This window comes from Microcebus murinus, chromosome 4 (genome assembly GCF_040939455.1).
Source record: "Microcebus murinus isolate Inina chromosome 4, M.murinus_Inina_mat1.0, whole genome shotgun sequence".
Classification (NCBI taxonomy): Eukaryota; Metazoa; Chordata; class Mammalia; order Primates; family Cheirogaleidae; genus Microcebus; species Microcebus murinus.
Window position 1 is genome coordinate 77,814,779 of NC_134107.1, and position 25,093 is coordinate 77,839,871.

Consider the following 25,093-nt stretch of genomic DNA (forward strand, 5'->3'; position numbering starts at 1 on the left):
AAACTCTAGATTATTTTTTTTAACAACTTAGATCTTTGAATTAAATCTGCACATCTGTATGTATGTCTTTAAATTGTAGAAATTGGTTTTTTGCCTCCTTTACCAGTGTGCATTATAGTGATGTGAGAATGAGATTGGGGGATGGTTTTGTGAGATTGAGGGAGCAGGGAGGAGATGAAAAAGACTACCTTATGTGGAAGGGAAGTGCTAAAAGCAGAGACATTAGGTTAAAGAAGCTGTCACGGCAGATAGGGGTTAAGGAAATAAATAGTATATTTATAGCATTGGAATTTTAGTATCAATCCTGTTGGTTTATATTTAAAAATATAAGTAGATATTTAAGTAAATAAATAGCACATCCTGTTTGTCCTCACATCTAGATCATTTCTAAGACTAATTCTCCAAGAAGCAGTCATACATAGACTTGCATCTTATGTTCCTTTAGCATTTAAACGTAGAGATGATAATGTTGTCAGATATCAAGTACTGAGTGATTTCTAGCAAGTGCTTAACTCTGTTTTTTATGAGCCGATAGTGACCCTGGTTGTTTTATGTGTAGATAGCTGTAATGCCCAACTAGATTGTCAGGCTTAGCAGGTTGGGAAGTAAACATTCTTTTGAATTTTCATTTTAGTTGTTCTTTTTAAAATATTTATTTACATATTTATTTATTTATAACCCATAGTAAACCCTTAATGAAAGCTTAGGGAATGTAATACATAAATGGTAACAAGTGTTTCCTAAAAGTACAATTGACCCTTGACCAACATGGATTTGAACTGCATGGGTCTACTTACACATGACTTTTTAAGAATATATTAGAAAATTTGAGGAAAATTTGTGACAATTTGAAAAAACTCACAAACCGCATAGCCTAAGAATATCAAATATTAGGGAAAAGGTGTCATGAATGCATAAAAATATATGTAGATACTAGTCTATTTTATCATTTAATACCATAAAATATATACATATTTATTATAAAAGGTTAAAATTTGTCACCACTTTTGCCCACACATACTATACATGGCACATTTGTAGTGAAGAGAAATTTAAACAAACGTAAAGATGCAGTATTAAATCATAACTGCATAAAGTTAACTGGAATACATACTGTACTACTATATTTTGTAGCCACCTCTTGTTGCTATTTCAGTGAGCTCAAGTGTTGGGAGTATCCACTTAAATCTCCACATGAGCACTTGATATCTCCAGTAAACGGGATATCATAGGTAAAAAGTGATGTCTCAAAGTTATCTCATGTTTTCCATTGTTTAGTGCAATACCATAAACGTCGACTGATACCATGGGACTCATGCAAAGTGCCCCACAAATGGTAACACCATTACCCATTCTAGTAATGGTGGACATGCCCACAAGAAGCAGAGAAAAGTCATGACATTACAAGAAAATGTTGAATTTTCTTGTAATGTACTTTGGATTAAAGTCTGTAACTGTGGTTGCCTGCCATTTCAAAATAAACGAATCCAACGTAAGGACCATTTTTTTATTTTAAAAAATGAAGAGGAATTTATAAAACCGTCCATGTAGTTATCCTAGCAGGTATGAAAACCTTGCACTTTTTGCAAAATACCTTTTTATCTAGTATTGAAAATTCAACTTTTATGTGGGTTCAGGATTGCTATAAGAAAGGTGTACCTAACCTATAGACGCTTATAATATGGTTTGAGAAAAAGTGAAGTCATATGGCAACTTAAAGCAAAAGGAGGATGAAGCATCTAAAACTGGAGAATTTACTGCCAGCAAAGGATGGTTTGATAATTTTAGAAAGAGTTTTGACTTTAAAAATGTGAGGCAGCAGATGAGTTCCTAGATGTCATTTAAAAAATCATTGAGGAGAAAGGATATCTGCTCAAACAGGTTTTGAATGCAGACAAAAGTGCCCTATTCTGGGGGAAAATGCCACAAAGAACATTTGTTACTAAGCAAGAGAATCAAGTACAGGATTTTTTTTTTTTAATTATTATTTACAGTAGAGACTGGTCTCGAACTCCTGAGCTCAAGCAATTCTCCCACCTCTGCCTCTCAAAGTGCTAGGATTACAGGTGTGAGCCACCGTGCCCAGCCTCAAGCACTAGGATTTAAGGCAGGAAAGGATAGGTTAACTGTACTGTTTTGTGCAAATGCAGTCAGTCACATTTATGATCAGGACTGCCCTTAACTATAAAGCTGCTAAAACTCGAGCCTTTAAGGGAAAAGATAAATCCCAGCTGACAGTCTTTGGGTTGTACAAGAAGGTCTGAACAGTGAAAATCCTTTTTCTGGATTGGTTTCATCAATGCTTTGTCCCTTAAGTCAGGAAGTAAGTACCTTGCCAGTAAGGGACTGCCTTTTAAAGTTCTTTTAATATTGGACAAATGCCCTTGGGCACTCCAAACTCCATGAGTTCAACACCTAAGGTATCGAAGTGGTCTATTTGCCCCCATAAACAGTCCCTCTAATTCAGCCTCTAAATCGGGGGTTATAAGGACCTTTAAGGCTCATAACACTTGGTACTCTGTGAAAAGGATTGTTAGTGCTATGAAAGAGTACCTCGATAGGACATCACGAAAGTCTGGAAGGATTACACCATCGAAGATACCATCATTGTTATAGAAAAAACTTTGAAAATCATCAAGCCGGAAACAATAAATTGCTGCTGTAGAAAACTGTGTCCAGATATTGTGCATGAGTTCATAGAACTAACAACAGAGTCAGTCAGAGAAATCATTAAAGAGATTGTGGATATGGCAAAAAAAGGTCTGGGGGGTGTGAAGGGTTTCAAGATAGGAATCTTGCAGAAATTCCAGAGCTAACAGATACCACAACAAAATAATTAACAGCAGATGACTTGATGGAGTTGAGTGCTTCAAAACCATTGCCACACATTGAGGAAAAAGATGTAGAAGTAGTGTCAGAAAATAAATTAATATTAGACAGTTTGACAGAAGAGTTCCGATTATTTGAGACTTTTTTTTTTTCTCTGAGACAGTATCTCCCTCTGTTGCCCAGGTTAGAGTGCCATGGCATCAGCCTAGCTCACAGCAACCTCAAACTCTTGGGCTCAAGGGATCCTCCTGCCTCAGCCTCCTGAGTAACCAGGACTATAGGCGTGTACCACCATGCCCAGCTAATTTTTTGTTTTTAGTTGCCTGGCTAATTTCTTTATTTTTAGTAGAGACAGGGTCTCACTCTTGCTGAGTTGGAGTGCTATCTAGAAATACGCATTTTAAATAAGCTATTTAATGATGTTTATGGAGCCACGTAAGCCCAGCCATCTGCTTGTAAACTGGAATAGCAAATTGTGATGGTTGTTTAGTGTTCAAAAATAAAGTCCCAAGAAGGCTCCCAGGTATTTCTTCTTTATGTTGTTTATGTAACAAACATGTACTTAGTGCTTCCTCCTATTCCAGGACAGAGAAATGAATACAATAATAGTCTTTACCACCTGGATGCAGGCGGTTTAATATGTGAAATTGGTAAACGCAATTAAAATATTGTGATCAGTGCCATGATAGAAATATGTTGAAAATGTTAATGGTGATCTGAGAATGGACCGATTAATTGCAAGGCAGTTTTAAGGAAACCTTTAAAAATGATATAATTGAACCCAGTTTTATTATAACAGTATAAAGTAGCCACACACACAAAAAGCCATCTGCAAATAGTTGTTCAAAATATGGAGAGAAATTAAGAGATGGTAGGACATGAGGCCAGGAAGCGTAGGCTGCAGCTCAGTTTGGGTATTGTAGTCAGTGGATTTACATCAGAGAATTTCAAATAGGAGAACATGATAAGTATAATATTTTAGGAGGATAAGTGATAATACTATGGAGTTAAAGACAGACTGAGAGCAGAAAGACCAACTGAGATGTCTTCTATAGCTGAAGAGATGGATGCGTAAGCCAAGTGAATAATAAAGTGGATAGTAAGAGATGGATTGGAGATATTTCAGAGATTGAATGCATGGGACTTTGTCAAAAGTGGAAGCTGGGGGGGCCCTCAGTGTCTTTTTACCCAGACTGTATAGTAAAAAGAAAACAGGTATAGAGAATGTAGCTTCAAATACTTGTTTCTTATATCATTTTTCTCTCTTTAGTCCACCAGTCCTAGCCATGCCGTGGTAGCCAATGTCCAGCATGTCTTGCATCTAATGAAGCAACACAGTAAAGTTTTGTGCAATGATCGAGTAATCAACAGTGTTCCTTTGGCAAAGCAAGTATCTCCACGAGGTAGTAAAAGTAAGAAGTTGTCGGTAACACCGCCCTCCTCCAATAGCATTAATGAGGAGTTGTCAGAAGTCTTACAGACCTTACAGGATGAATTTGGGCAAATGAGCTTGTGAGTTCTAGTTTTTGGTTTTTTTAAATACATTTCTAAAACCTTATTGTTTTTTAATTCTTGGTGACTTTATTAATCTTCCTTTCATTTGTTCAGCCAATACTGCTGAGCACAGTCTTTGCACTAGCCAATTTACTGGGACTTTAATAAATATATATACACCTATTAAGGGTAAAAATCTCTCCTTTTTCTAATACTTAAATGTTTTAAAGACCAAAGTTTACATTTCAGTTTTATTTCCTTGTTTGAGAGCTCGATTTACAGTTAAGCATCACTTAACAATGGGGATATATTCTGAAAAATGCATCATTAGGCAATTTTGTCATTGTGCTAACATCATAGAGTGTACTTACACAAACTAAAATATATGGTATTGGGACCACAAGTGGCCTTCTGGATCCTTGAATTGCAGTCTTTCAACTGAATCCAAACTTCACAGAACAAATCCCTTTAAAAGTTTGGATGTAGTCAAGGGGCCGCACTTGGGAATCTGGAAGGCCACACCCCTGGTTTACCCTATCACTCCTAAAGTACAAACCTGTACAGCATGTTACTATACTTGAATACCGTGGGCATTTGTAACACATTGGTAAGCATTTGTGTTATTTAAACATAGAAAAAGTACAGTATTACAATCTTAGTAGACCACTATTATATATTGATCTGTTGTTGACGAAAACATTGTTAAATGGCACGTGACTACATTAAGTTTAGCTAAACTTAACTCATAAGTTAGGATGTGTTTGAAGAACAAAGTCCTTCTCTAGAATACCCTTTCTACATATGTAATACTCTCATAGGGGGAATAAGAATATAAATAATTAACACTTTGACATTAAGAATTCTTTTGCATTTGCCTCCATTGCCTTTTGTGAACTTTTTAAAACTGTCACTGATAATTTGAAAACTTGTTGCTGTATTCAAAAAATTAAATCATTTTTTAACAGACAACAGTGACCTCATGGTGAATGAGATATAATAAGACCTAACCTTGAAACATAGTAAACTTAACCAAGCTTTACTTTTATATATAGTGATCACCAGCAGCTTGCAAAACTTATCCAGGAGTCGCCAACTGTTGAACTGAAAGAAAACTTAGAGCGTGAACTGGAGGCATTAGTGAGAAGGATGGAGGCAAAAGCCAATCAAATAACTAAAGTTCGAAAATACCAAGCCCAGGTAACTTAATTTCCCTTCACTTAAATTTCTAATGATTAAAAAAACAAAAATAAACACTTTTCTTCAGCTATATTAAATAATGACACTAAGTGTATCATAATAAAGAGCTACAGGAGATATTTCTTTATTGAAGACACTTATTAAGTGTATTAATAAGAATTGATGTTAAAGTGGGTTAGGAAAAATACTGTCTTTTAATCACTTAGAGTAAGTTACATCTCAGATACATCTTTCAAATACTGAATATATTTAATATTCTTATCTTTGTGAATAAACTTTAACTTCTGTGATAAATGGCTCAGAGCTTACCCAAGTAAGTTTTCTAAAAAGTACCTAGAAATTCTTAATTTCCAAAGGAATAAGTCAGATATAAAAATGTGGAAAAAACTCTTTAGTTATATTGATGTTACTAATTATAGTAAATAAATCAGCCATTTAGTATTTACTAAGTGTAGTGGTGAAGTCATAGTCGAAGGTTTTCATCCAGAGAGAAACACAACAATTCATGTATTTGAGAGATGACTGTGACAACTAGGTATAGGACAGTGAGGTTAAGATAGGCTGAAAGACCAGCTAGGCTATTAACACTCATCAGAGGTTAGTAGAGGTGGTCAGCACTGTGCAAAGATGGTGACTGGAATTAGGGTATGTTTTGGAAATAGAAATATTAGGGCTGCTTACTGCTGGCTACCACATTGAAGGAAGATGTATTATGAAGAATGGTGGTATTACTAAAATGGAGCAGAACAGGTTTGATTGTTGTTAGCCGTATGACAGACATAGTGCCAATTGCTTTCAGTATGTCATCTCATTTAATTTTCACAAAAGGCTTGTGAAGTGGGTATACTGTTCTCATTTTATAGATGAAGATGCTGGGCCAAGCTTTCTGGGTTGTGCACATATAACCTCACTGAAAGTAAATAACTTGCCCAAGGATGGACTGACTAGCTCACTGGTTAATGGCAGAGCTGGGATACATACTTGGACCTTTTCAACTTCAAAACCTAGGCTTTTTTAAAGCACTTTTTCCAAAGTTCATGTTTCAAAAAGAAATGTAAGCAAATGATGCCTATAGGACTAATGGTCTAATTTGTTGCTTGTCCTAATTAAACTTAACTTTATTCTCATGGAACACAAACATGTCAGCAGTTAGCTAAAGTAAAACTAAAGTTCCCCTATTTTAAATTAAATTATTCTAAAAATAATAGAACAAGAATAAAATTAAGAATCCTTTTCATAGCTTCATCCATCTGGAATATGTTTCTTTGCTCAGACTAGTTTCTTAGAATGCCTATCCCTCATTTGTGAAAATCCTTCCCATCCTTCATTTCCTTGTTAGATTTGTCTCCTCCCTGAGTCCTTTCTCCAGCTGACCCCACCCCCTGCTTTTCACTCACCCTGTTCTGTACTTGGGCAGTAATACTTTATGATACCAGAATTGATATGTTTACTCTCTTGTTTACTTGTTTTGTATATTGTTATGTTTTATGTACTGAGTGTAAATGACTAGTACAATAGAGTTTTGAAGCCTTTCAGAAAATACACCTAGATTATATTACTTGAGTTTCAGTTAGTAAGAGAGTTATTTTTGTAGGTGCTAGTTGGCAGAAGAGAATGTTTTCTTTAAATTCTTCTTTTTCCCTCCCTTGTTTATTTGGTATAGCTGGAGAAACAAAAGATAGAAAAGCAGAAGAAGGAATTAAAAGCTACCAAAAAGACTCTTGATGAGGAAGGAAACAGCAGCAGCCGTTCTTCTGGAATCACAGGGACCACAAATAAGAAGGATTGTGCCAAACTGAGACCTGGAGAAAAAAGCAGGAAAAATCTTCAGTTATTGAAGGACATGCAGACCATACAGAATTCATTACAAAGCAGTAGTTTGTGTTGGGATTACTGAGTTGGACCAGGTCATAAATTTTATTCAGATAATCTGTACCTCATCAGTCAGTTGTTGACAATTTACTCATACTCACTTATGTTGGAATTAATTAGTAGCAGGTATTAAGGAACTCAAGCTTCATTACACTGGCTTTTTGTGTATGCAACATGACTAAATGTTAAACCATTTAAATGGAGACCAGGGGAGTTTTTAAAGCCTGAGAAGCCACACATAATCTGTTTCTTTGAGATTAATTTGCTGTACTGATCTATTGCACTTTGTAAAGAAATTACCAATTTTTTACTTGTGGATGTGATTTTATAAAATAGTTCTTTGTACGTAATAAAATTAGGTTTAAATTTTCAAAATATGAGGCTATCCCATAGGCAGTGCTTGCTTGAAAAGTCTCATTTTTAAATCTTCCCCTGGCATGAAGCGCCCACATCCCCTTTCTAATACAACCATTAAATATACTTTGTTTCTACTATTGATGGAAGTTTATCAATATTTCTATATTCAATGATTTTAATATTTAAATATTTATATATATTTAAGAGGATTTTTGGTTTTGTTTTGCTTTTTGGCATTTCAAACATTGATCAGTATTAAATGCCCTAGTATTGCTTTTTAATCCACTGTTAAAAATTTTTTAAAAGACCCAAGCAATCATTTTCAATGAACTGCCTGTAAAAATTATGAAAGAACTTTGAAAGTATAAACAAATTGTCAATGAAATGAGATTTTGATGTCAAGTTAGAGTGGAAGAGAAAATGGGGGATGTTATAGGCAAATACACAGTTGCAGTTTTTAATACCTGTTTATAATCATGCTATTCAGTCAAGGCATTATGGTTTTTAATATTGAAATTTAGAGATCCCCTTTAATATTTGCTTTATCTGGTGTACAGTATGAATGTAATATGACCTGTACACAATTGTCATTATGTTAATGTAAATCATAATTTTTAGTAGATCAAGAAATGTTAACTTTTTATAAATTTGCCACTTAAGTCAATAAAGCAGTTCTTTTAAGAAGCACTGAAACTTTCTTTAACAGCCTGTTAATAAAGGCTTTATTTGGTGTAAACTCTCAAAAACAGTTCTAAATAGGACATTAATTATGAGAAACTATAGTATATATAGAAACTATAGAATGTGTATTTGGTACTTAATTTCCCATTCTCATGCTTATATAGAAAGTAAGCCCAACAAGATTGAATTACCTCATGATATAAGTGTGCTAATGGACGCATAGCCACATAGTAAAGGAATGCCTTTTATATGTCTCTCCTGAAATTGAGATGGAGTTCTATCTAGGATTATATCCAGACAGCCAGAATTAATTGTTGTGGCTACCTGAGCGCTAGGCTTGTCTAGCCTTTCTACAGTTGAGAGTTCTTAATTTAAGATCTTTAAGTAGATTTGGACTTATCTGTGAATCTCCTAAAGTTGTATGTAAACTTTTGCTAATGTGTGCCATTTTCTGATGAGCAGGTTTGTACCTTGATCAGATTCACAACAGTGAGCCTTTAGACCCGAGAAAAGTGAGAATCACTGCTCTGGTGACATGGTAAATATTTGTGTCTCAGCCACTTTTTCAACTATTAAACTTTTGTTATCTCCTTTTTTATATTTCAGGTCATTAAATTGTATAACTGTCATTTGAATTTTAGTGGCTCTGAGTCCTAATTAGGAGAAGAGTGATTGAATGATGCTAAATCCCACCCCATCTGTGAGCTAGGATTCAAACTAAAATAACTGCTCCCAGCTTTTGATATTCTCAGGTGAGAACTAAAAAAAGAAAATACTGTTTTAGGTTTCTTATCTGAGAGTTTATAGTAGAGGGATATGTTATCAATCCACTTATGCTGTAGCAGAACTTTATTGCATTTTGTTTCAAATACAAGTATCTTCTATGTCTAAACTGCCAATGTGGATACCAAGCTGAGTAAGAAAGGTATGTTTACAGACTTGTGGTACACATCTGAATTGTTCATTTCAATATGGCATGGGGGAATGTAGTGGTAATAGCCATGTGCACAGTGCTGTGGGGCAGAGGAGAGGCAGGCATGGCAGAGAGGGGAGTGATGAATCAAGGATAACTTCCCAGAGGAAGAGATGATGCCTAAACTCTAGAGAATAGGACTTAGTTGCAAGGGAGAACAGTTGTTCCAGGTCCACAAGATAGAATCAACAGAACTGGGAAAGTAGGAATCTGCAGTTTACATGGGGGAATTATGTAGTAGTACTGGTACATAAAAATTGAGATATGCAGAGAAGAATAGAGGGTAAGGCAGAGATTACAGGAGGATAAGAAGTAAACTTTGGTCAGACTGGTCTCTAAATTTTGTATCCCTTATCATAAAGAAAAAGTACACATGCACAACCAATATTCATAGAAATATAAAACATAACTAAGTTTAGAAGTTTTGTTTGTGTAAATATATAAAAATTTTAAGCACTCCTTTCCCTTTTCCACACACATACCTGTGGTCCATCTTAGATGTTCAAGTGTAAGCACTTGAACATATTGGAGACTCCTACAGAAGATGAGAAAAGCCACTGGTTTGCACTTACATTTCTCTGCCTTTTGAATGGAATTTGAAGTAGATGCAAGTATATTAAGACTCGAAGCTTTAAATTCTTGATCTCTTCAGCTATTCTACATTCTCTTATATGGTATCAGACCAAGATGATAAAGGTTTAGGTGAGGAAAATGATGGAATGGAGAGAATAGAATAGATTTGTGAAATATTTAGAGTAGAAAATTTAGCTTTAATACTTGATTGGCTGCTTAAGTGTCATTAAAAATTTTCTCATAACAAATTTCACACAATGACCAAATCATTTTGGTACTGATTTTGCTAATATTGGATGTACTAACAGAAACTATATTTCCTCATTGCAAAACCAAGCAGGGCTAAGGTTCAGACTATCTGTATAGTGACGTAATTAGTAAAAAAGTACTGTAGTTTTGATTATTGTTTGATTTGGGTGTTAGAGAAAAAATAGATTCATATTGAACACTTCCATTTGAGGTGTGTACTCCTCAAAACATTTCCAAATAACATTTATGCAAAATAAATAAATAAATAAATAAAACCCAAACTTGGAAGTCAGTTGAAATTTCTTTTAATTAAAAGACCAAGGGACAAGAAGCTCCTTTGTTACAGTACATTACATATGGCTCTTATATAGAGTAAAATATACATCAGGGAGTCAAATGTTTATACCAGTACAGAACTTTGACTTGTAGCAGGCCAACAATGTAGCAAGATTTCTTTTACTGGCATTGAGATTGTAATACATCTTTTACATGTAGTATGTTCTTTGGTAGACTTAATCATTCAGTGGAATTACAGAATTTGCAAAGGAAAATATATTTAATGTAAAATTTGAACATAGTACTTCTCTCCATAAGTTATTTATATTAGCCTTCAGGAAAAGTCAGCCCTAGTAAGATTTTTAAATTGCTTAAAAACTTGCCAATTAGCTTCTGTATGTTTGGACACACAAAAAATAAGTAAAATAAAGTAGGGTACATGTTTTTAAAATATCTCCCATGATGTTTCTAGTAGTGGAGCAAATGGAAGCTAATTGAAGGCTGTGGAATTCTTTGAACTCCTGAATGGCCACCACTTTATCCCATTCATCTTCCCCCAAACACATCTATAAGGCATCATTTTGGAACAGCTATCTAATACATCTTAAATAAATATATAATAATTACAGCAATAATTTTCAACTACTACTACACCATAGTATCATCAACTTTGCCTTTCACTATATGAAGAATATGGAAGGTGAAAAGTGATCAAGGTGAATAATTTACTACAAAAAAGAAAAACCTATGATGGAGAAAGGGCTACCAAATGATTCTGATATGTCATGACATCAAGGCCCAATATATATGATGCCACAGAATTTCAGCTTTCTCCCATCAAAAGGTATATTTCTAAAGTGTTTGTGTTTTTATCTTACAACATGCCGAAATTTGTAAGACAGTGTTTTTCTTTTAATATTAGAAACTTAATCCCACTGGATTCAGAATTGAAGTATTTTAATATTCTTTGAGTGACTTATAAGATTAGTGTCATAATCATGTAATTACATATGGAATTATTTCATTTAAGCCACCTGCACTGCCACAGTTGTAAACACATCCTAGAGAGATTTAAAATAAATAAAGCGTCTGAACTTTCTCTCAGAGATGGGTTTTGGAAGGCTTTCTACTCATAAAGCTGCCACTGTAATCAAGAGTTCATAGCAGTGATGCCCCTGATCTAATAGTCCTTCATACAACAGTTTGGACAGGAGTGACACACTGTGCAGGAGAGCCAGCTCTCTCTGAGGATGAGGTCGATCGGTTGGAAATCTCTCTCTGTAGTTCCTCTACTTTCTTCTGAAGTTCTGCTCGTTTAGCAAGAAGTTCTTTATATCTGCTGTGAATAGGTTCCTACAAAAGCAAACATAAAATTATTCAACCACGCAATCCTAACCAAACTCGAGGTCAGGTCATTCCCTAAATGTTGCAGTATGTGTTTTAGCCATTGGGACCAATCCTACCTTTCCAACCCAGAAATTAAGTTCAGGGACCACTGACACCACTGATGACACTACTGTTCTTTCACTGGCTTTCCCAGTGCCCCCAAGTATTTCCAGAGAATACTCTGAAGAGATGCTCCTGAAACCAGTACTTTTCCAAATAAAACAACTAATGAACAAGACAGTCCTCAAAAGATTCCCAATCATTTAGTTATAGACTTTTAATCTTTAACAGTTCTAAGTAGTAAATATTCCATAATATATTCATAATGGACTAGAATTTTGCTAGGCTTTTTACTTTCCTAAAGCTGTTTTCTTCAACTTTACTATAACACTACCCCTAAAAGCAATCCAGAGAGAGGAGGAAGAAGAGACAAAGCAGAGAAGCAATTTGATCAAAGTCACACACAAAAAAAATCAAGATAAGAGTCAGAGATAGTGATTACCTTAGCCCAGTATAGTGTTTTTTCTACTATACAACTATAGCTATTATTTGGTATAGGAGAAAGCTTTAAATATGCACAGATAATTTTTCCAGTTGCTTTACAGAAGATCTAATAAAGTTGTACTTTGTGAATGAAAACTCCCATTGTATATTGCAGCGTGCATACCTGTGGTTTCATCCGTGGATTCCACCTTATGTAATATCCCACCCAGAGCTCTAGGTGGCGCATGCTGGCTACTGGATAAAGGACATGATTGGAATAGCTCCCATAGAGAGGATTAGTGAAGTCTTCTTGCTGACTATTTATGTAAGACCACAGTGACACAGTCCTTTTAGGAAGATTCTATAAGAAGAAGAAAATAGGTAAAGACTCCACTACATAAGCCATTCATATATTAGACAACATTTGTAAAGAGGTATTTTGTGGTCATTAAAATCTCTTTAGAGAGAATGTTCTTGGAGACTTTAGTGATAAACCCCAATCAGAGGATATTAGAAAACAGTCTGCAGTTCCTCAAAGAGTTAAACATAGTTACCATATGACCCAGCAATCCCACTCCTAGGTTTATATCCAGCAGAACTGAAAACATATGTCTATACAAAATCTTTTTCATAGATAATCAAAGTGCCATTTATTCATAATAGCCAAAAAGTGGAAACAACCCAAAAATCCATCAACTAATGAATAAAATACTCACATAATAGAATATTACTCAGCCATATAAAAATAATACAACCTCATGAATTCTGAAAACACTAAATGAAAGGAACCCAGACACATAGGTCACATACAGAATGTGTCCATGTATATGAAATGTCCACAAGAGGCAAATCCATAGGGAAAAAAAGATTAGTGTCTTCCAGAGGCTGAGAGGAAGAAAGAATGGGGAGTGACTACTAACAGGTCTTTTGGGGTGATGAAACATTCTGAAACTCAATAATGGTGATGGTTGCACAACTCTGTAGTTATATAAAAACCACTAAACTCTGAACTTTAAAAGTGGATTTTATGGTATGCAAATTATATCAGTAAAAAAAATTTAATCAAAATACAGTGAATCTTTCCAAGGCTCTGAAAAGAGGAAAGTATCTTTGGAACTTAGTTATGCTATTCTTAGTCAACTAACATTGTATAAATTATTAAATGCCTGCTATGCTTGAAAATATTTATTGCATAGACACTAAAGATGAGTGAACTTAAAAAACAATACCTGCCTTCAAGGAAGTCTAGGCACTTACTATGTAGCAGTTCTTGTGGTATTTTGTATGGTTTAATCAATCTTCACAATAAGTATTATTATTCCTATTTTACAGAAGCAGAAATTAACTTGCCCAGAGTTACACAGTAAGTGATAGATCCAAGATTTGAACCCAGCAGCTGGGCTTCAGTGCAGGCACCTTTTCCCACTATGTTTTTATAAAAAGTATAAACTACTTTATAACCACTTTTTTTTAAGAATAAAAGTTGACGCAGAGAGAAACACCAAGATGATAAAGATGTTCATATATAGAATAGATGTATTTTGAGAAAGATAGAAGTAAAACTTGAAATGTAATCCTTATACCGTTTCTTCTTAATAATACCAACCCCACTTAACAGTGATCTCTCTGGGGAGTAGGGTAATGAAAAATTTTAACTTTCTATGGAGTATCTTTTCAGTGTTTGAATTTTTTACAGTATTATAATTTAAAAAACCTAAAAAGTTAATCTCAAATGTCTCATATGTATGGAGACTATTATATGGGAATTTGAGCTGCCCATTCATTCAAATGTATGTTTTCTGCTAATTATCTTTTCTGCATCTATTTTGAAAGATTTCCAACCTGCACAGAAAAACTGGTACACTGGTACTCCTATTTCACATACTTCAGTTCTCTTTAGTAGAACACTACTTCCTACCCGTAACTCAATGGGCAGCTTGTGACAGAGATATTCTAAAATAGATCAGGTGGAAGGAAGTAATCATATTACAGCATATAAGATAAATTATGACCTCAAGAAGTCACCTAGAAGAACAGTGAAATCTATCACTGAGTGTGTACCTAGAGGGAAAAGTACATAGTGGGGGTAGAAGAGGGAAATTTTACCTCTTTTCCTCTCTGTTGTTCACTGTTACAGAGGAATGTTCCAAATAAACAGCTGTATAGGTGGTCCAAAATGGTAATGAGAAAATATTCATTGAATTCAAATGCGGTAGGAAACTGCAAATTGAACACCACAGACACACAAAAGTAAACATTTTTTTTAAGTATATTCATCTTTGTCATGGGTAGATCCTTTGTAATAGTATTTAAAATTAAGTTAAACATAGTACAAAATTATATGATTCCAAGCCATTATGGCATTATCTAAGTCTTCAACAAGTCAGCCTACTTCTCAAGGAACATCTAATCAAACCAGACTCCTTTGTAATCTACTACTTTGGCAGCATCTTTCTAACATAAAGAAAATTCACCCTTTCTTCAAACCTAACTAAGGGCTTAACTGGATATCTTAGTTTTAAACAACACAATTTTGGAGGACTGTGAAATGAAGAACTAGAGACCACAGAAAGTTAAAAGGTTTACTTTAATCCATCCTATTTATTTAACATTTCAACATTATTCGTAAGCTTCTAGGTAAGACTGTACCAATTAGAGGGCTATGTGTGAAAGAAATGCTATGAATGTTTGGATTGCAGATTGAGAAAATATACATTGTTTCTGAGTTTTTATTTCCTAGAAAGATCCCTACCTATATAGTGGAGGAAAACTATATAAACAGCATGCAAAAAAGATAGGGATGAAAACAACTTTGCCTTGAAGGTTCTTAAATATTAGGAAGCTATGGGCAGGGTAACATGGGAGATTTCTCAAATATGAGGTTATTGAGTATGAAATGTCCAATTTCCTTAAGTACTACCAGTTGATATCTCTGACATTTCACTTTGACACTTCTGGATTGTATTGTGAAGGTACATTCTCAGTCTTTCAAACATGCAGTTTGGCTTGTGATTATCTTTCAAATTTTTTTTAGAATAATTTTTGTGAAACCATGGATAAGTCAAAAACGTGCTATTTTCAATATGAGTTCTGTTGTGGAACCAATGCTGCAAAGACAGCTCGAAATATCAACGAAGTGTTTGGGAAGGATGTGGTTAATAAACACCACCTATGTCAATGGTTTGAGAAGTTCTGTTCTAATGATTTTAATCTTGAAAATGAGTCACTTGGGTGGTGGCCTGAGACCAAGGTGGATAATGATGAGCTAGAAACTGTAGTAGAAGCGAATCCATCTCAACCTACACATTGTAAATTAGCAGCAAGGTTTGACGTTACTATTCCAAGGATATTGGACCATTTGAAACCAACTGGCAAGGTAAAGAAGCTGGATAAGTGGGTTACACATGAATTAAATGAGTGTCAGAAGAGAGATCATCTCGAAGCTTGCCCTTCTCTGTTGTCACTACATAAAGGCGAATCATTTCCACACTGTATTTATACATGTGGTGAAACATGGATTCTTCTTGACAATTATAAGCATTCGGCACAATGGTTGGATAAAGATGAAGTGCCAAAACAGTCCAAAACCAAATATTCATCAAAAAAAGCTAATGGTGTCTGGTGGTCCAGCACTGGTATTATATACTACAGCTTCATGAAATGTGGTCAATCAGTTATAGTGGATGTCTACTGTAACCAATTGGATGAAATGATGGGGATGCTTGCAATTAAGCAGCTGAGATTGGTCAATAGAGACAGGCCAATCCCCTTGCAAGACAATGCCAGACCACTTGTTGCACAGACAACTCTGCTCAAAATACTGAGGCTGGACTTGGAAACCCCCTGTCATCTACCGTATTCAACAGACCTTGCACCAACTGACTACCACTTCCTTCCAGGCTTTGAACTACTTCTTGCAAGAAAAAATACTCAGTTCTCAACAAGCTGTGGAAAATGCCTTTCGCGATTTCATCACCACTTGCTCTCCAGGCTTCCTCGCTGCTGGCATAAACAAGCTACTGTGAAGATGGCAAAACTGTGTTGACAGTTTAGGCACATACTTTGATTAATTGTACTGCTTCTTGTTTGATATATAATAAATTACACTTCTGATTTGAAATCAGACATTTCACACTTAATGTCCTAATACTAAAGGGCAATTAGTAGGCCTTGAATAATTTTTGTGGCTGTGAAGCTGAATGAAGCAGGTGATCGAGCATTGCCAACATTCATTCCTTCATTCATTTAAAAAAAAAAATCTCATCTCCTGTATTTGTTCACACTATTAACAGCCTTATTATTAGCCAAATATGAGTGCATCCTGAATCCATTAAATAGCAATCCCAAGGATGTAAGCCTGCGATTAGTTTTTCATCTTCTTGGTAAAACTATTAGCTCAATTGTGAGAAGACAGCTTAATCAGTAGGCATTTCCCACAATGAAACTAAAATAGCAGATCATTAACTGCTGCTGTTGCTTTTAAAATCCTAAGAAGAGGAATACTTTGTTTTCTTTATTGTTTAAAATCTGAAGGGCCCTTCAATGACTGCTTCCTGATCCCAGGACTGAGGGGATGGAGATGAGGATGGAAGGAGGGGGAGAGGCATAGAATTTGGCTAGTTACAAGAAGATTGGTCCTATTTTGAGAAATATGCTATGTAAGTCTTTGTACTAGTATTCAATTATTTATAAAACTGATGATTGCTAATAAACATTATGAATAGCTAACATGGTTTATGTTCTAGAAGAAAATATACAGAAAAACATTAACTATAACATGCATAAAATAGAGTTTTAGTAATAGGCTTAAAATTAGGGTTAAAATGTTTTTAGATATATAGCATATAGAGTTAACAGTATTATTGAGGAATAAATGCATTATTTAATATGTACTCTTCTCCCATCCAAAAACTAACCAGGGCCAACCCTGCTTATCTTCCAAGATCAGGTGATATCAGGCATGTTCAGAGTGGTATGGCCATAAGACCATTATGTAGTCTTTGCAAGAGATTGGAAAATGTGACTGAAGAAAAAATCTTTTTTTTCCTAACAAACATACCAGAACTATTAGATTCAAACACACTGCCCTGTCAAGGTATTCACACTGGAAAGCAGTACCACACTGAATCGTATACACCTTTTCAGTATGTATGTTAAAATACCAGCCTCATCATATTGCAGTCATATCTACATACAATGCTTCATTTAAGCCAGCAGGTTCAAAATAAACCACAAGTTGAACTGCTTATGAGGGGGAAAAACTATTAAATATATAATTAATATATTTCACCTGAGGATCACCATTCATTTTCTTTTAATAAAGTAGTATCTTATTAAAGCTAAAATACGCTCCTAAATAAAATATGATCCTGAAGCCAAACAGAGCCAGCACCTGCCCTACTTTAAATTCACGTGGAAATTTAAGTAAAAACAATTCAGACTCTAGTCGTTTGAGGTCCAATAAATCCTTGGATGAATAAACAACACCAATAAGCTGCATTCAACTCTTGGGTTTTGAGGTGATTTTTCTTGAGTTAAAATTAAACATATTTTTAACACAATGATTCCTTCCCTTATTAGTGAAGTGATCTCATAATAAATGTATTTTTTTCAGTCTCCTCTGGTATCTTCCCAAAAAATTAAATCCATTTACATTAATATTTCAAATAAATCTGATTTGTTACAAAGTTGTTAGATCTAAAATATGTAATAGCCCTATCTATGCCTAAAGACAGAACTGAATCTATGACATACCTACTTTGTTATAATTTCCCTTTAAACACATTTTTCCCTTAAAATAATTAAAATTACTTAATGTAGGATTTTATTTTGTTTGAGTTACCTAGCTTATTTCTTCACCTCCCTTAGAAAGGTATAGATGAGCTTTTGGGTAACTCTATCGGTGTTTAACACTATTTATTCAAAAGAGCACAAAATAACTTCTAGCGGTTATCAATGCTACTTGTTGAAATGCTAATAAGATCAAATTGTCAAGTGTTTAATACTGCCCCTAAATAATAAGGCTTTAATTTAATTTATAATATGACAATAGTTCTTACCTGGAAACTATTAATATAAGAATTTCCATTTTACACAAACTATAGGATAATAAGTGACCACCTCTCCCAATGCTAACTGGACAGTTTAAAAGAGATAAGAATAAATAATCCCAGATAAGTTACCTGTCTTGTCATTTGCCAGACACAGTCAATAAACTGAAGAAAAACAGGTGATCTGTCTGCATCTGCATGGTTCTTATCTCCGTGGCCAACTCTCTGAGGCAAAGACAGTGAAATATTATATGAGCTTTGTGGGATTTTTCAGTTTTTAATGGAAATAATTTTTCAATAAAAATAATTGGTCAATATTCTACAAACTTTCAGAAAATTTTTTTATAGAGCTTACAAGGGAAGTAGAAATCACCCATAATCCTATCAAGCAGAAACCTCTATTAACATTTTGATGTACAAACTACCAGATTTTTTCTGACATGAGATGAGTATAGTAGGGCTTATCACTTTGTTTAATAAATGAAACTCAGATCTTAAAAGGTTGCTAATGGAAGATAGGAGCAGTCAATCTCAGCCCAGATTTTTATCCTGGAGATTTAATTTCCCTCTGGTAAATAATAGTTACTTATACACTGGCCTTGGAAAGCATACTTCTCTGTTAATACTTTGTTTAGCGAGTGAAAGGTATGCCATCCCATTTAGCTCTAAATATGTCTTCATTAGGAGGAGCAACATTAGCACAAATCTTAGAGAACCTTTCAAAAATGCTGGACATTTGCCCTCCAAGCATGCAGTCACCCAAGCAGTTTCTCAGTTCTTTTCTCCACTGAGGACCTTTGACCCAGATGACTGAAACACAACCCTGCTGCTTACCCCAAAGCAGGGATTATAAATATGTGGTCACAGTGTGGTTCCAGGGGCTGTCAGATCAAAAGTATTTTCATAAGATTTTCAGAAGATATTAGCCTTTTACAGTATGTTGGCATTTGCACTAATGGTGCAGAAGTGATGAAGGATAAAACTTCTGGTGCCTTAGTAGGACTCAAGCAAGGCAATGGTATCAAACTGCTCTAGTAGTTATTCTGCCCTGCCAGACACATGCAGTTACATGAAAGAAAAAGTCAATGTCGCTTATGCCAGTGTGCTTGATGAAGCACTTCAAAACATTTTATTAAATTAAATCTCACTCCCCTAGTAGCTATTTTTAATATCCTCTGTGATAAAATAGGAAATATGCAATAATGTGTTTCTGCTGCATATTGACATAGGATTGTAGGAAATACTACTTTTTCATGGAATATCATTTTTACTGAAAAGAACAATTGATATATGAACTATGGCTAATAAGACTTGTATACATTTTTTTGAAAATGTACAAAGTGGATATATTATCTTAAGGAAAACAACTGATGGTATTTGTTTTCGATCATAAGACTCAAGCTTTTGGGTGGGTAAAAATTCCATTTTTGGAATTTTACCCAACACAATGAGCTTGACAATACTTGAAGATTTTCCTGGTAAAAATCGGTGATTAAATGTGATCTTATAATATTATATAGTGAAATATATTAACATTTAGAAGATCTACATAACTCAGTAAGCTGATACTTTCCAAATAACCAAATACATGATGTTGCACAATCAATCATGCATAGGTAAAAGATCTATTCAATGTGCAAGAGAAACCAATGAAATTTAGTGAAATAAACAAAAAACTCATAGATTTGATTTTGGATTCCATATTAACTCTAATCTATAAGAAACTACTATTTGTCAAGTTTTGGCATAGTATCAAAGAAGAATATCCACAGTTCCCTGAAAAAGCTATTAAAATATTTTGTTTTTCCACTTAAATATCTGTGTGTGGTCAGATTTTCCTCATATACTTAAAACAACAGAACATGTCTAAAAGACTGAATGAAAAAGTGGATATATATTCACCTATCACTAAGCCAACTCATTAAAGAAATTTGCAAAAAATGTAAAAACAATGCCAATCATCTCACTAATCCTTATTTTGTTTTAGAAAATATAATTATTTTTCATTAGAATATTTATAATAGATTTATTATTTTCTCAAATTAAAAAATATTCTTTAAATATAATTTCTAATGTGGTAAATACTGATAGATAAAATTCATATAAACAAAGCTCTTTAGAGTCATCATTAATTGTTAACAGTGTAAGGGAGTCCTGAAACCAAAAACTTTGAGAATCATTACTCTGTGTTAACCATGTGAGCATAACCTCTTGACTAGATGTCCTTTAATTGTCAAAATTCTGCTTTCAGAATACAACTAGGGAAAAAAATGGAATAGGTAACCAGAGTTAGTAGTTTTGGGATCCATAGCAATTTCAAACAGCCCAAAACATGTATGATTTTGAACATATTTATATGAACATATGTAGCTTTGGCTGTCTGAAGTTTCATTCTTTGAAGAAAGTTTGTTTTAAATGGTCTTTTTGTGACAAGTACATAATATAGAGAACTGAAAAATGTGAGTCATCTAAATAGATACCAATTTATTTAATAGTTCAAATTCAAAAGAGGAGACTAACTTTAGATGTCTGTTCCTTTCATGTTACAGTTGACCCTTGAACAACACAGTTTTAACTGCACGTGACCACTTATATGTGGATTTTTTTTTTATTTTAGCGTATTATGGGGGTACAAGTGTTAAGGTTACATATATTTATTGCCCATGCCCCCCTCCCCCCTCGAGTCAGAGCTTCAAGTGTGTCCATCCCCCAAACATTGCACATCTTACTCATTGTGTTTGTATATACCCATTCCTTCCTCCCCCCTCCTACCTGCTCAACACCCAATAAATATTATTCCTATATGTCCACTTAGGTGTTGATCTGTTAATACCAATTTGCTGGTGAGTACATGTGGTGCTTGTTTTTCCATTCTTGAGATACCACTTAGTAGAATGGGTTCCAGCTCTATCCAGGAATATACAAGATGTGCTATATCACCATTGTTTCTTAAAGCTAAATAGTACTCCATGGTATACATATACCACATTTTATTAATCCACTCATGAATTGGTGGGCACTTGGGTTGTTTCTACATCTTTGCAATTGTGAATTGTGCTGCTACAAACATTCGAGTGCAGGTATCTTTTTCATAAAGTGACTTTTGATCTTTTGGGTAGATGCCCAGTAGTGGAACTGCTAGATCAAATAGATCTACTTGTATTGCTTTGAGGTATCTCCATATTGCTTTCCACACAGGTTGAACTAGTTTGCAGTCCCACCAGCAGTGTAGGAGTGTTCCTATCTCTCCGCATCCATGCCAGCATTTATTGTGATAAAGTCCATTCTCACTGGAGTTAAGTGATATCTCATTGTGGTTTTGATTTGGATTTCCCTGATGATTAGAGATGTTGAGCATTTTTTCATATGTTTGTTGGCCATTACTCACTGGGGGAAAGAATCCTTATTCAATAAATGGTGCTGGAAAAACCGGATAGCCACATGTAGAAGACTGAAACAAGACACACACCTTTCACCTCTCACAAAAATCAACCACGCTAGGTAATAGACTTGAACCTCAGGTGTGAAACTATTAGAATCCTAGAGGAAAATGTTGGAAATACTCTTCTAGACATCGATATAGGCAAAGAATTTATGAAGAAGACCCCAAAGGCAATCACAGCAGCAACAAAAATAAACAAATGGGACCTGATCAAATTAAAAAGCTTCTCCACAGCCAAAGAAACTATCAAGAGAGCAAACAGACAACCCACAGAATGGGAAAAAATTTTCGCAAGCTACACATCTGATAAAGGGCTGATAACTAGAATCTATTTAAAACTCAGGAAAATCAGCCAAAAAAAATCAAACAACCTCATCAAAAAATGGACAAAGGACATGAACAGAAACTTTTCAAAAGAAGACAGAATAATGGAGTTTTTTCAATCAAATGCAGGATGCAGAAACCCGTGTGTACAGAGGGCTGACTTGCCTATAGGCAGGTTCCTCAGGACACATGGGACTTTAGTAAGTGCATACTTTGGTATATACACAGAGGGTCCTGGAACCAATCACCTGCATATACCAAAGGATGACTGTATTTATAAACACTGCTAGTGTGCTCTGGTAACTATTGGATACTAAAGGTTAACACTAGGGACAGCATCTGGGCAAACACCTTTCAGAAAGTCTTTCAACTAACCTAGGAAAATGTCTGCACAGAATCCAAACTCTCAGTGGCTTCGAGGCCTCCATCTGGCTCCCCTCTATGTGATTCTCCAAATTGTCCCCTCCCCTTCAACTCTACTCTTGCCACGTTCATTGCTCCTTGGCAACCAGACAATTTGCTCCCCCATTTCTCCTTGCTGGGAAATTATTCCTACTCCTTACTTTAAATTATATGATTATAACATATGGACAACAGATGAGAAGACCAAGGCCCACAAGGTCACTGTTCCCGAGTTTTCTGATTCTCAATTTAGTGTTAGCAGAAGCACAGCTGAAAACCACTTGAATGTTTAATTAAACACTCCATGAAGCCAAAGTATGACATAATCAGACAGCACAGGCAAAAGTGTAGTATCTTTTAAAAGGGACATAATATCCCCATTCCTCTAAGGAACTGCGATTAGGTCTGGGCACAACGCTTGCAGAAAGTCATGAACAAAGTCTAGAGGACAACTGGAATGGTGAGATTAGGATGAGAAAAGAATGAAGAATAAGGATGTTCAATTTGAAGAACTGAACCTTACAGGTGACTTGGGTAGTCAGCTACTTTCAAATAGTTGAAGGGCTTTCTGATTTGAATAAGGAGTCATATTTGTTCTTCATGTTTACAAAGGAAGAGAATGTGGTACAATGGGAAGGAAATATCAGTTCACTATGAGGAAGATTTCTAGTAGGTAGACTTTCTACAGTGAGACTGGATAGCGTCAGGAAGGGATGTGTTGCTTATTTATGGAGGAGATAATGGAGAAAGTAAACCATCCTTTGATAGGGGCACCACAGAAGACATTCAAGTAACAATGAATGCCTAGATTCTTAGGTCCTTCCAATTCTGAAATTTGGTAACATCAAAATAAATTTTGAACCATACAGAGGACTCAAAAATTTGTCATTTGCATAAAACTATCCGCAACACTTACCATACATATGGTCATTTTAGTTTCAATTCCTTAAGAAGCATAATAGAAAAGCTATGTTTTATTCCCAACTCTGAACTAAACTTTTATTTTCACTCTATTTTTCTTTTACTCCCATCCTGATTTATTTTTTAGATCTTGATTCTTTGTGAGCACTGATACTTTATATTGTTACATTAGGAATAATAATTAAGCCATTCTTGTCTTTTTGTAAGTCCACAGGAAAAGCTAGAAGTGCCTTATGATTCCATAGCCATCATACTAATCTTGAACTGTCATTTGGAGGTAGAAACACCTATAGACATCACTGAATGCTATCTGATATTTCCTGGTAGACAGCACAGAAGAGACTGGGTCAGATGCCTGAAAAATAGCTAGCTCTGGCTGCAGACAGACTACAAAGTCACATTAGGGTATCCTAATGCTTTCTAAAACAAAGTTCTCATGAGAAGTTTACCCCTCTAGATAAATGATCAAGTTCAGATAAATTACCTTATGAAAGAAAAAGGCATTCTCACATCCTTTGCATAAAATGCATGTGACATATTAAGAGTCAAGGTTATTTACTCACTAGTTGAAATCGATGTCCAAAACTTAACCATTCTTTCTCCACAAGGACTTCAAATCCTCGGAGAGTTCGATAGTATCCATCCAACATGAGCATGGCAAGGGAAGTTAGCTGAGCTGTGCGATCCCAACCATCACTGCAATGTACTACCACCGATGTCTTTCCTGACTCTACCTTGTCAGCAATCCTAAGAGCCCCTGCAAGAATAAGCTGGAAAACAGATTTTTTTTCAATGAAATTTTTTAAAAAATTAAATATTCCCTTACAAAATTTATCACTATACTTTTGTTAGGGATGACTGTCTCAATAACATGGGGAGAAAAAAACATTTGTCCCTTCCTAAAAATTTTTGTAAAAGGTAGAAGATATATACCATTTTGTTTTCAAAACTAGATAGATTTCATAAATGCTGAGTCCTATTAATTTACACCATGAAATATCCAAATGAAAGGTACCTTTGGGTGCTAACCAAATCAGTAGTGTAAGATTTCTGTTAGAAGAATTATGTTCTAAAGAGATCTGCTTTTAAGAATCATCAATTATTCCATCATCTATTTAAATAAAAATAATTGATAAGGCAACTGAAACCTTATCTTTCTATTATTTAAAACAATGCTTACCTAACCAAATTAGAATAAATCTCTGAAAGAAATAAAACTGGATCTCTCTTAAAATATTGTATAGCATTTATTTTATTGTTTTCACTGAAGATTTGTATACGTCACATAGCACACAGCAAGTACAATGTAAACTTTAGGGTAAGCTACTTTAACAGTATGCATGAAAATTCTCATCAGAATAATATTAGCATGTCAATTTCACAGGTATCTCAAATAACTTAAGCTCTTATTTTTTTAATATGCAGAAACCTTTTGTGAAATAACTTACCTTTTCTGAAATTGATCTTGAGTAAAAACTAAACAGAATCATATATAACCAAAAAAGAAACAGAAAAGTATAATATTTTTAAAGATGGACAGCATAGCCCCACTCTTCTCTGCAATGGTCATATCCTAATATTGTA

General features: G+C 34.7%; 2 protein-coding genes across 5 annotated transcripts in view; one reads left to right on the top strand and one right to left on the bottom strand.

Moving 5' to 3' along the window:
* CEP57 (centrosomal protein 57) overlaps window positions 1-9,065 on the top strand; it is a 47,452-nt gene extending 38,387 nt beyond the window's left edge. Inside the window, exons 9-11 of the mRNA XM_012743904.3 lie at window positions 4,100-4,341; window positions 5,376-5,520; window positions 7,184-9,065. Of these exons, the coding sequence (XP_012599358.2) occupies window positions 4,100-4,341; window positions 5,376-5,520; window positions 7,184-7,417 (621 nt within the window). The 3' untranslated portion in view covers window positions 7,418-9,065. The remainder of the gene's footprint in view (window positions 1-4,099; window positions 4,342-5,375; window positions 5,521-7,183) is intronic.
* Window positions 9,066-10,514: 1,449 nt separating this feature from the next.
* Window positions 10,515-25,093, bottom strand: part of MTMR2 (myotubularin related protein 2) — a 102,684-nt gene continuing 88,105 nt past the window's right edge. For all 4 annotated transcript variants that reach the window (XM_012743903.3, XM_076002452.1, XM_076002453.1 and 1 more), the window contains 5 exons: window positions 24,073-24,279; window positions 18,553-18,645; window positions 14,477-14,590; window positions 12,555-12,731; window positions 10,515-11,854 (listed from right to left, as the gene is read on the bottom strand). In XM_012743903.3, the coding sequence (XP_012599357.1) occupies window positions 11,693-11,854; window positions 12,555-12,731; window positions 14,477-14,590; window positions 18,553-18,645; window positions 24,073-24,279 (753 nt within the window). In that variant the 3' untranslated portion in view covers window positions 10,515-11,692. The remainder of the gene's footprint in view (window positions 11,855-12,554; window positions 12,732-14,476; window positions 14,591-18,552; window positions 18,646-24,072; window positions 24,280-25,093) is intronic.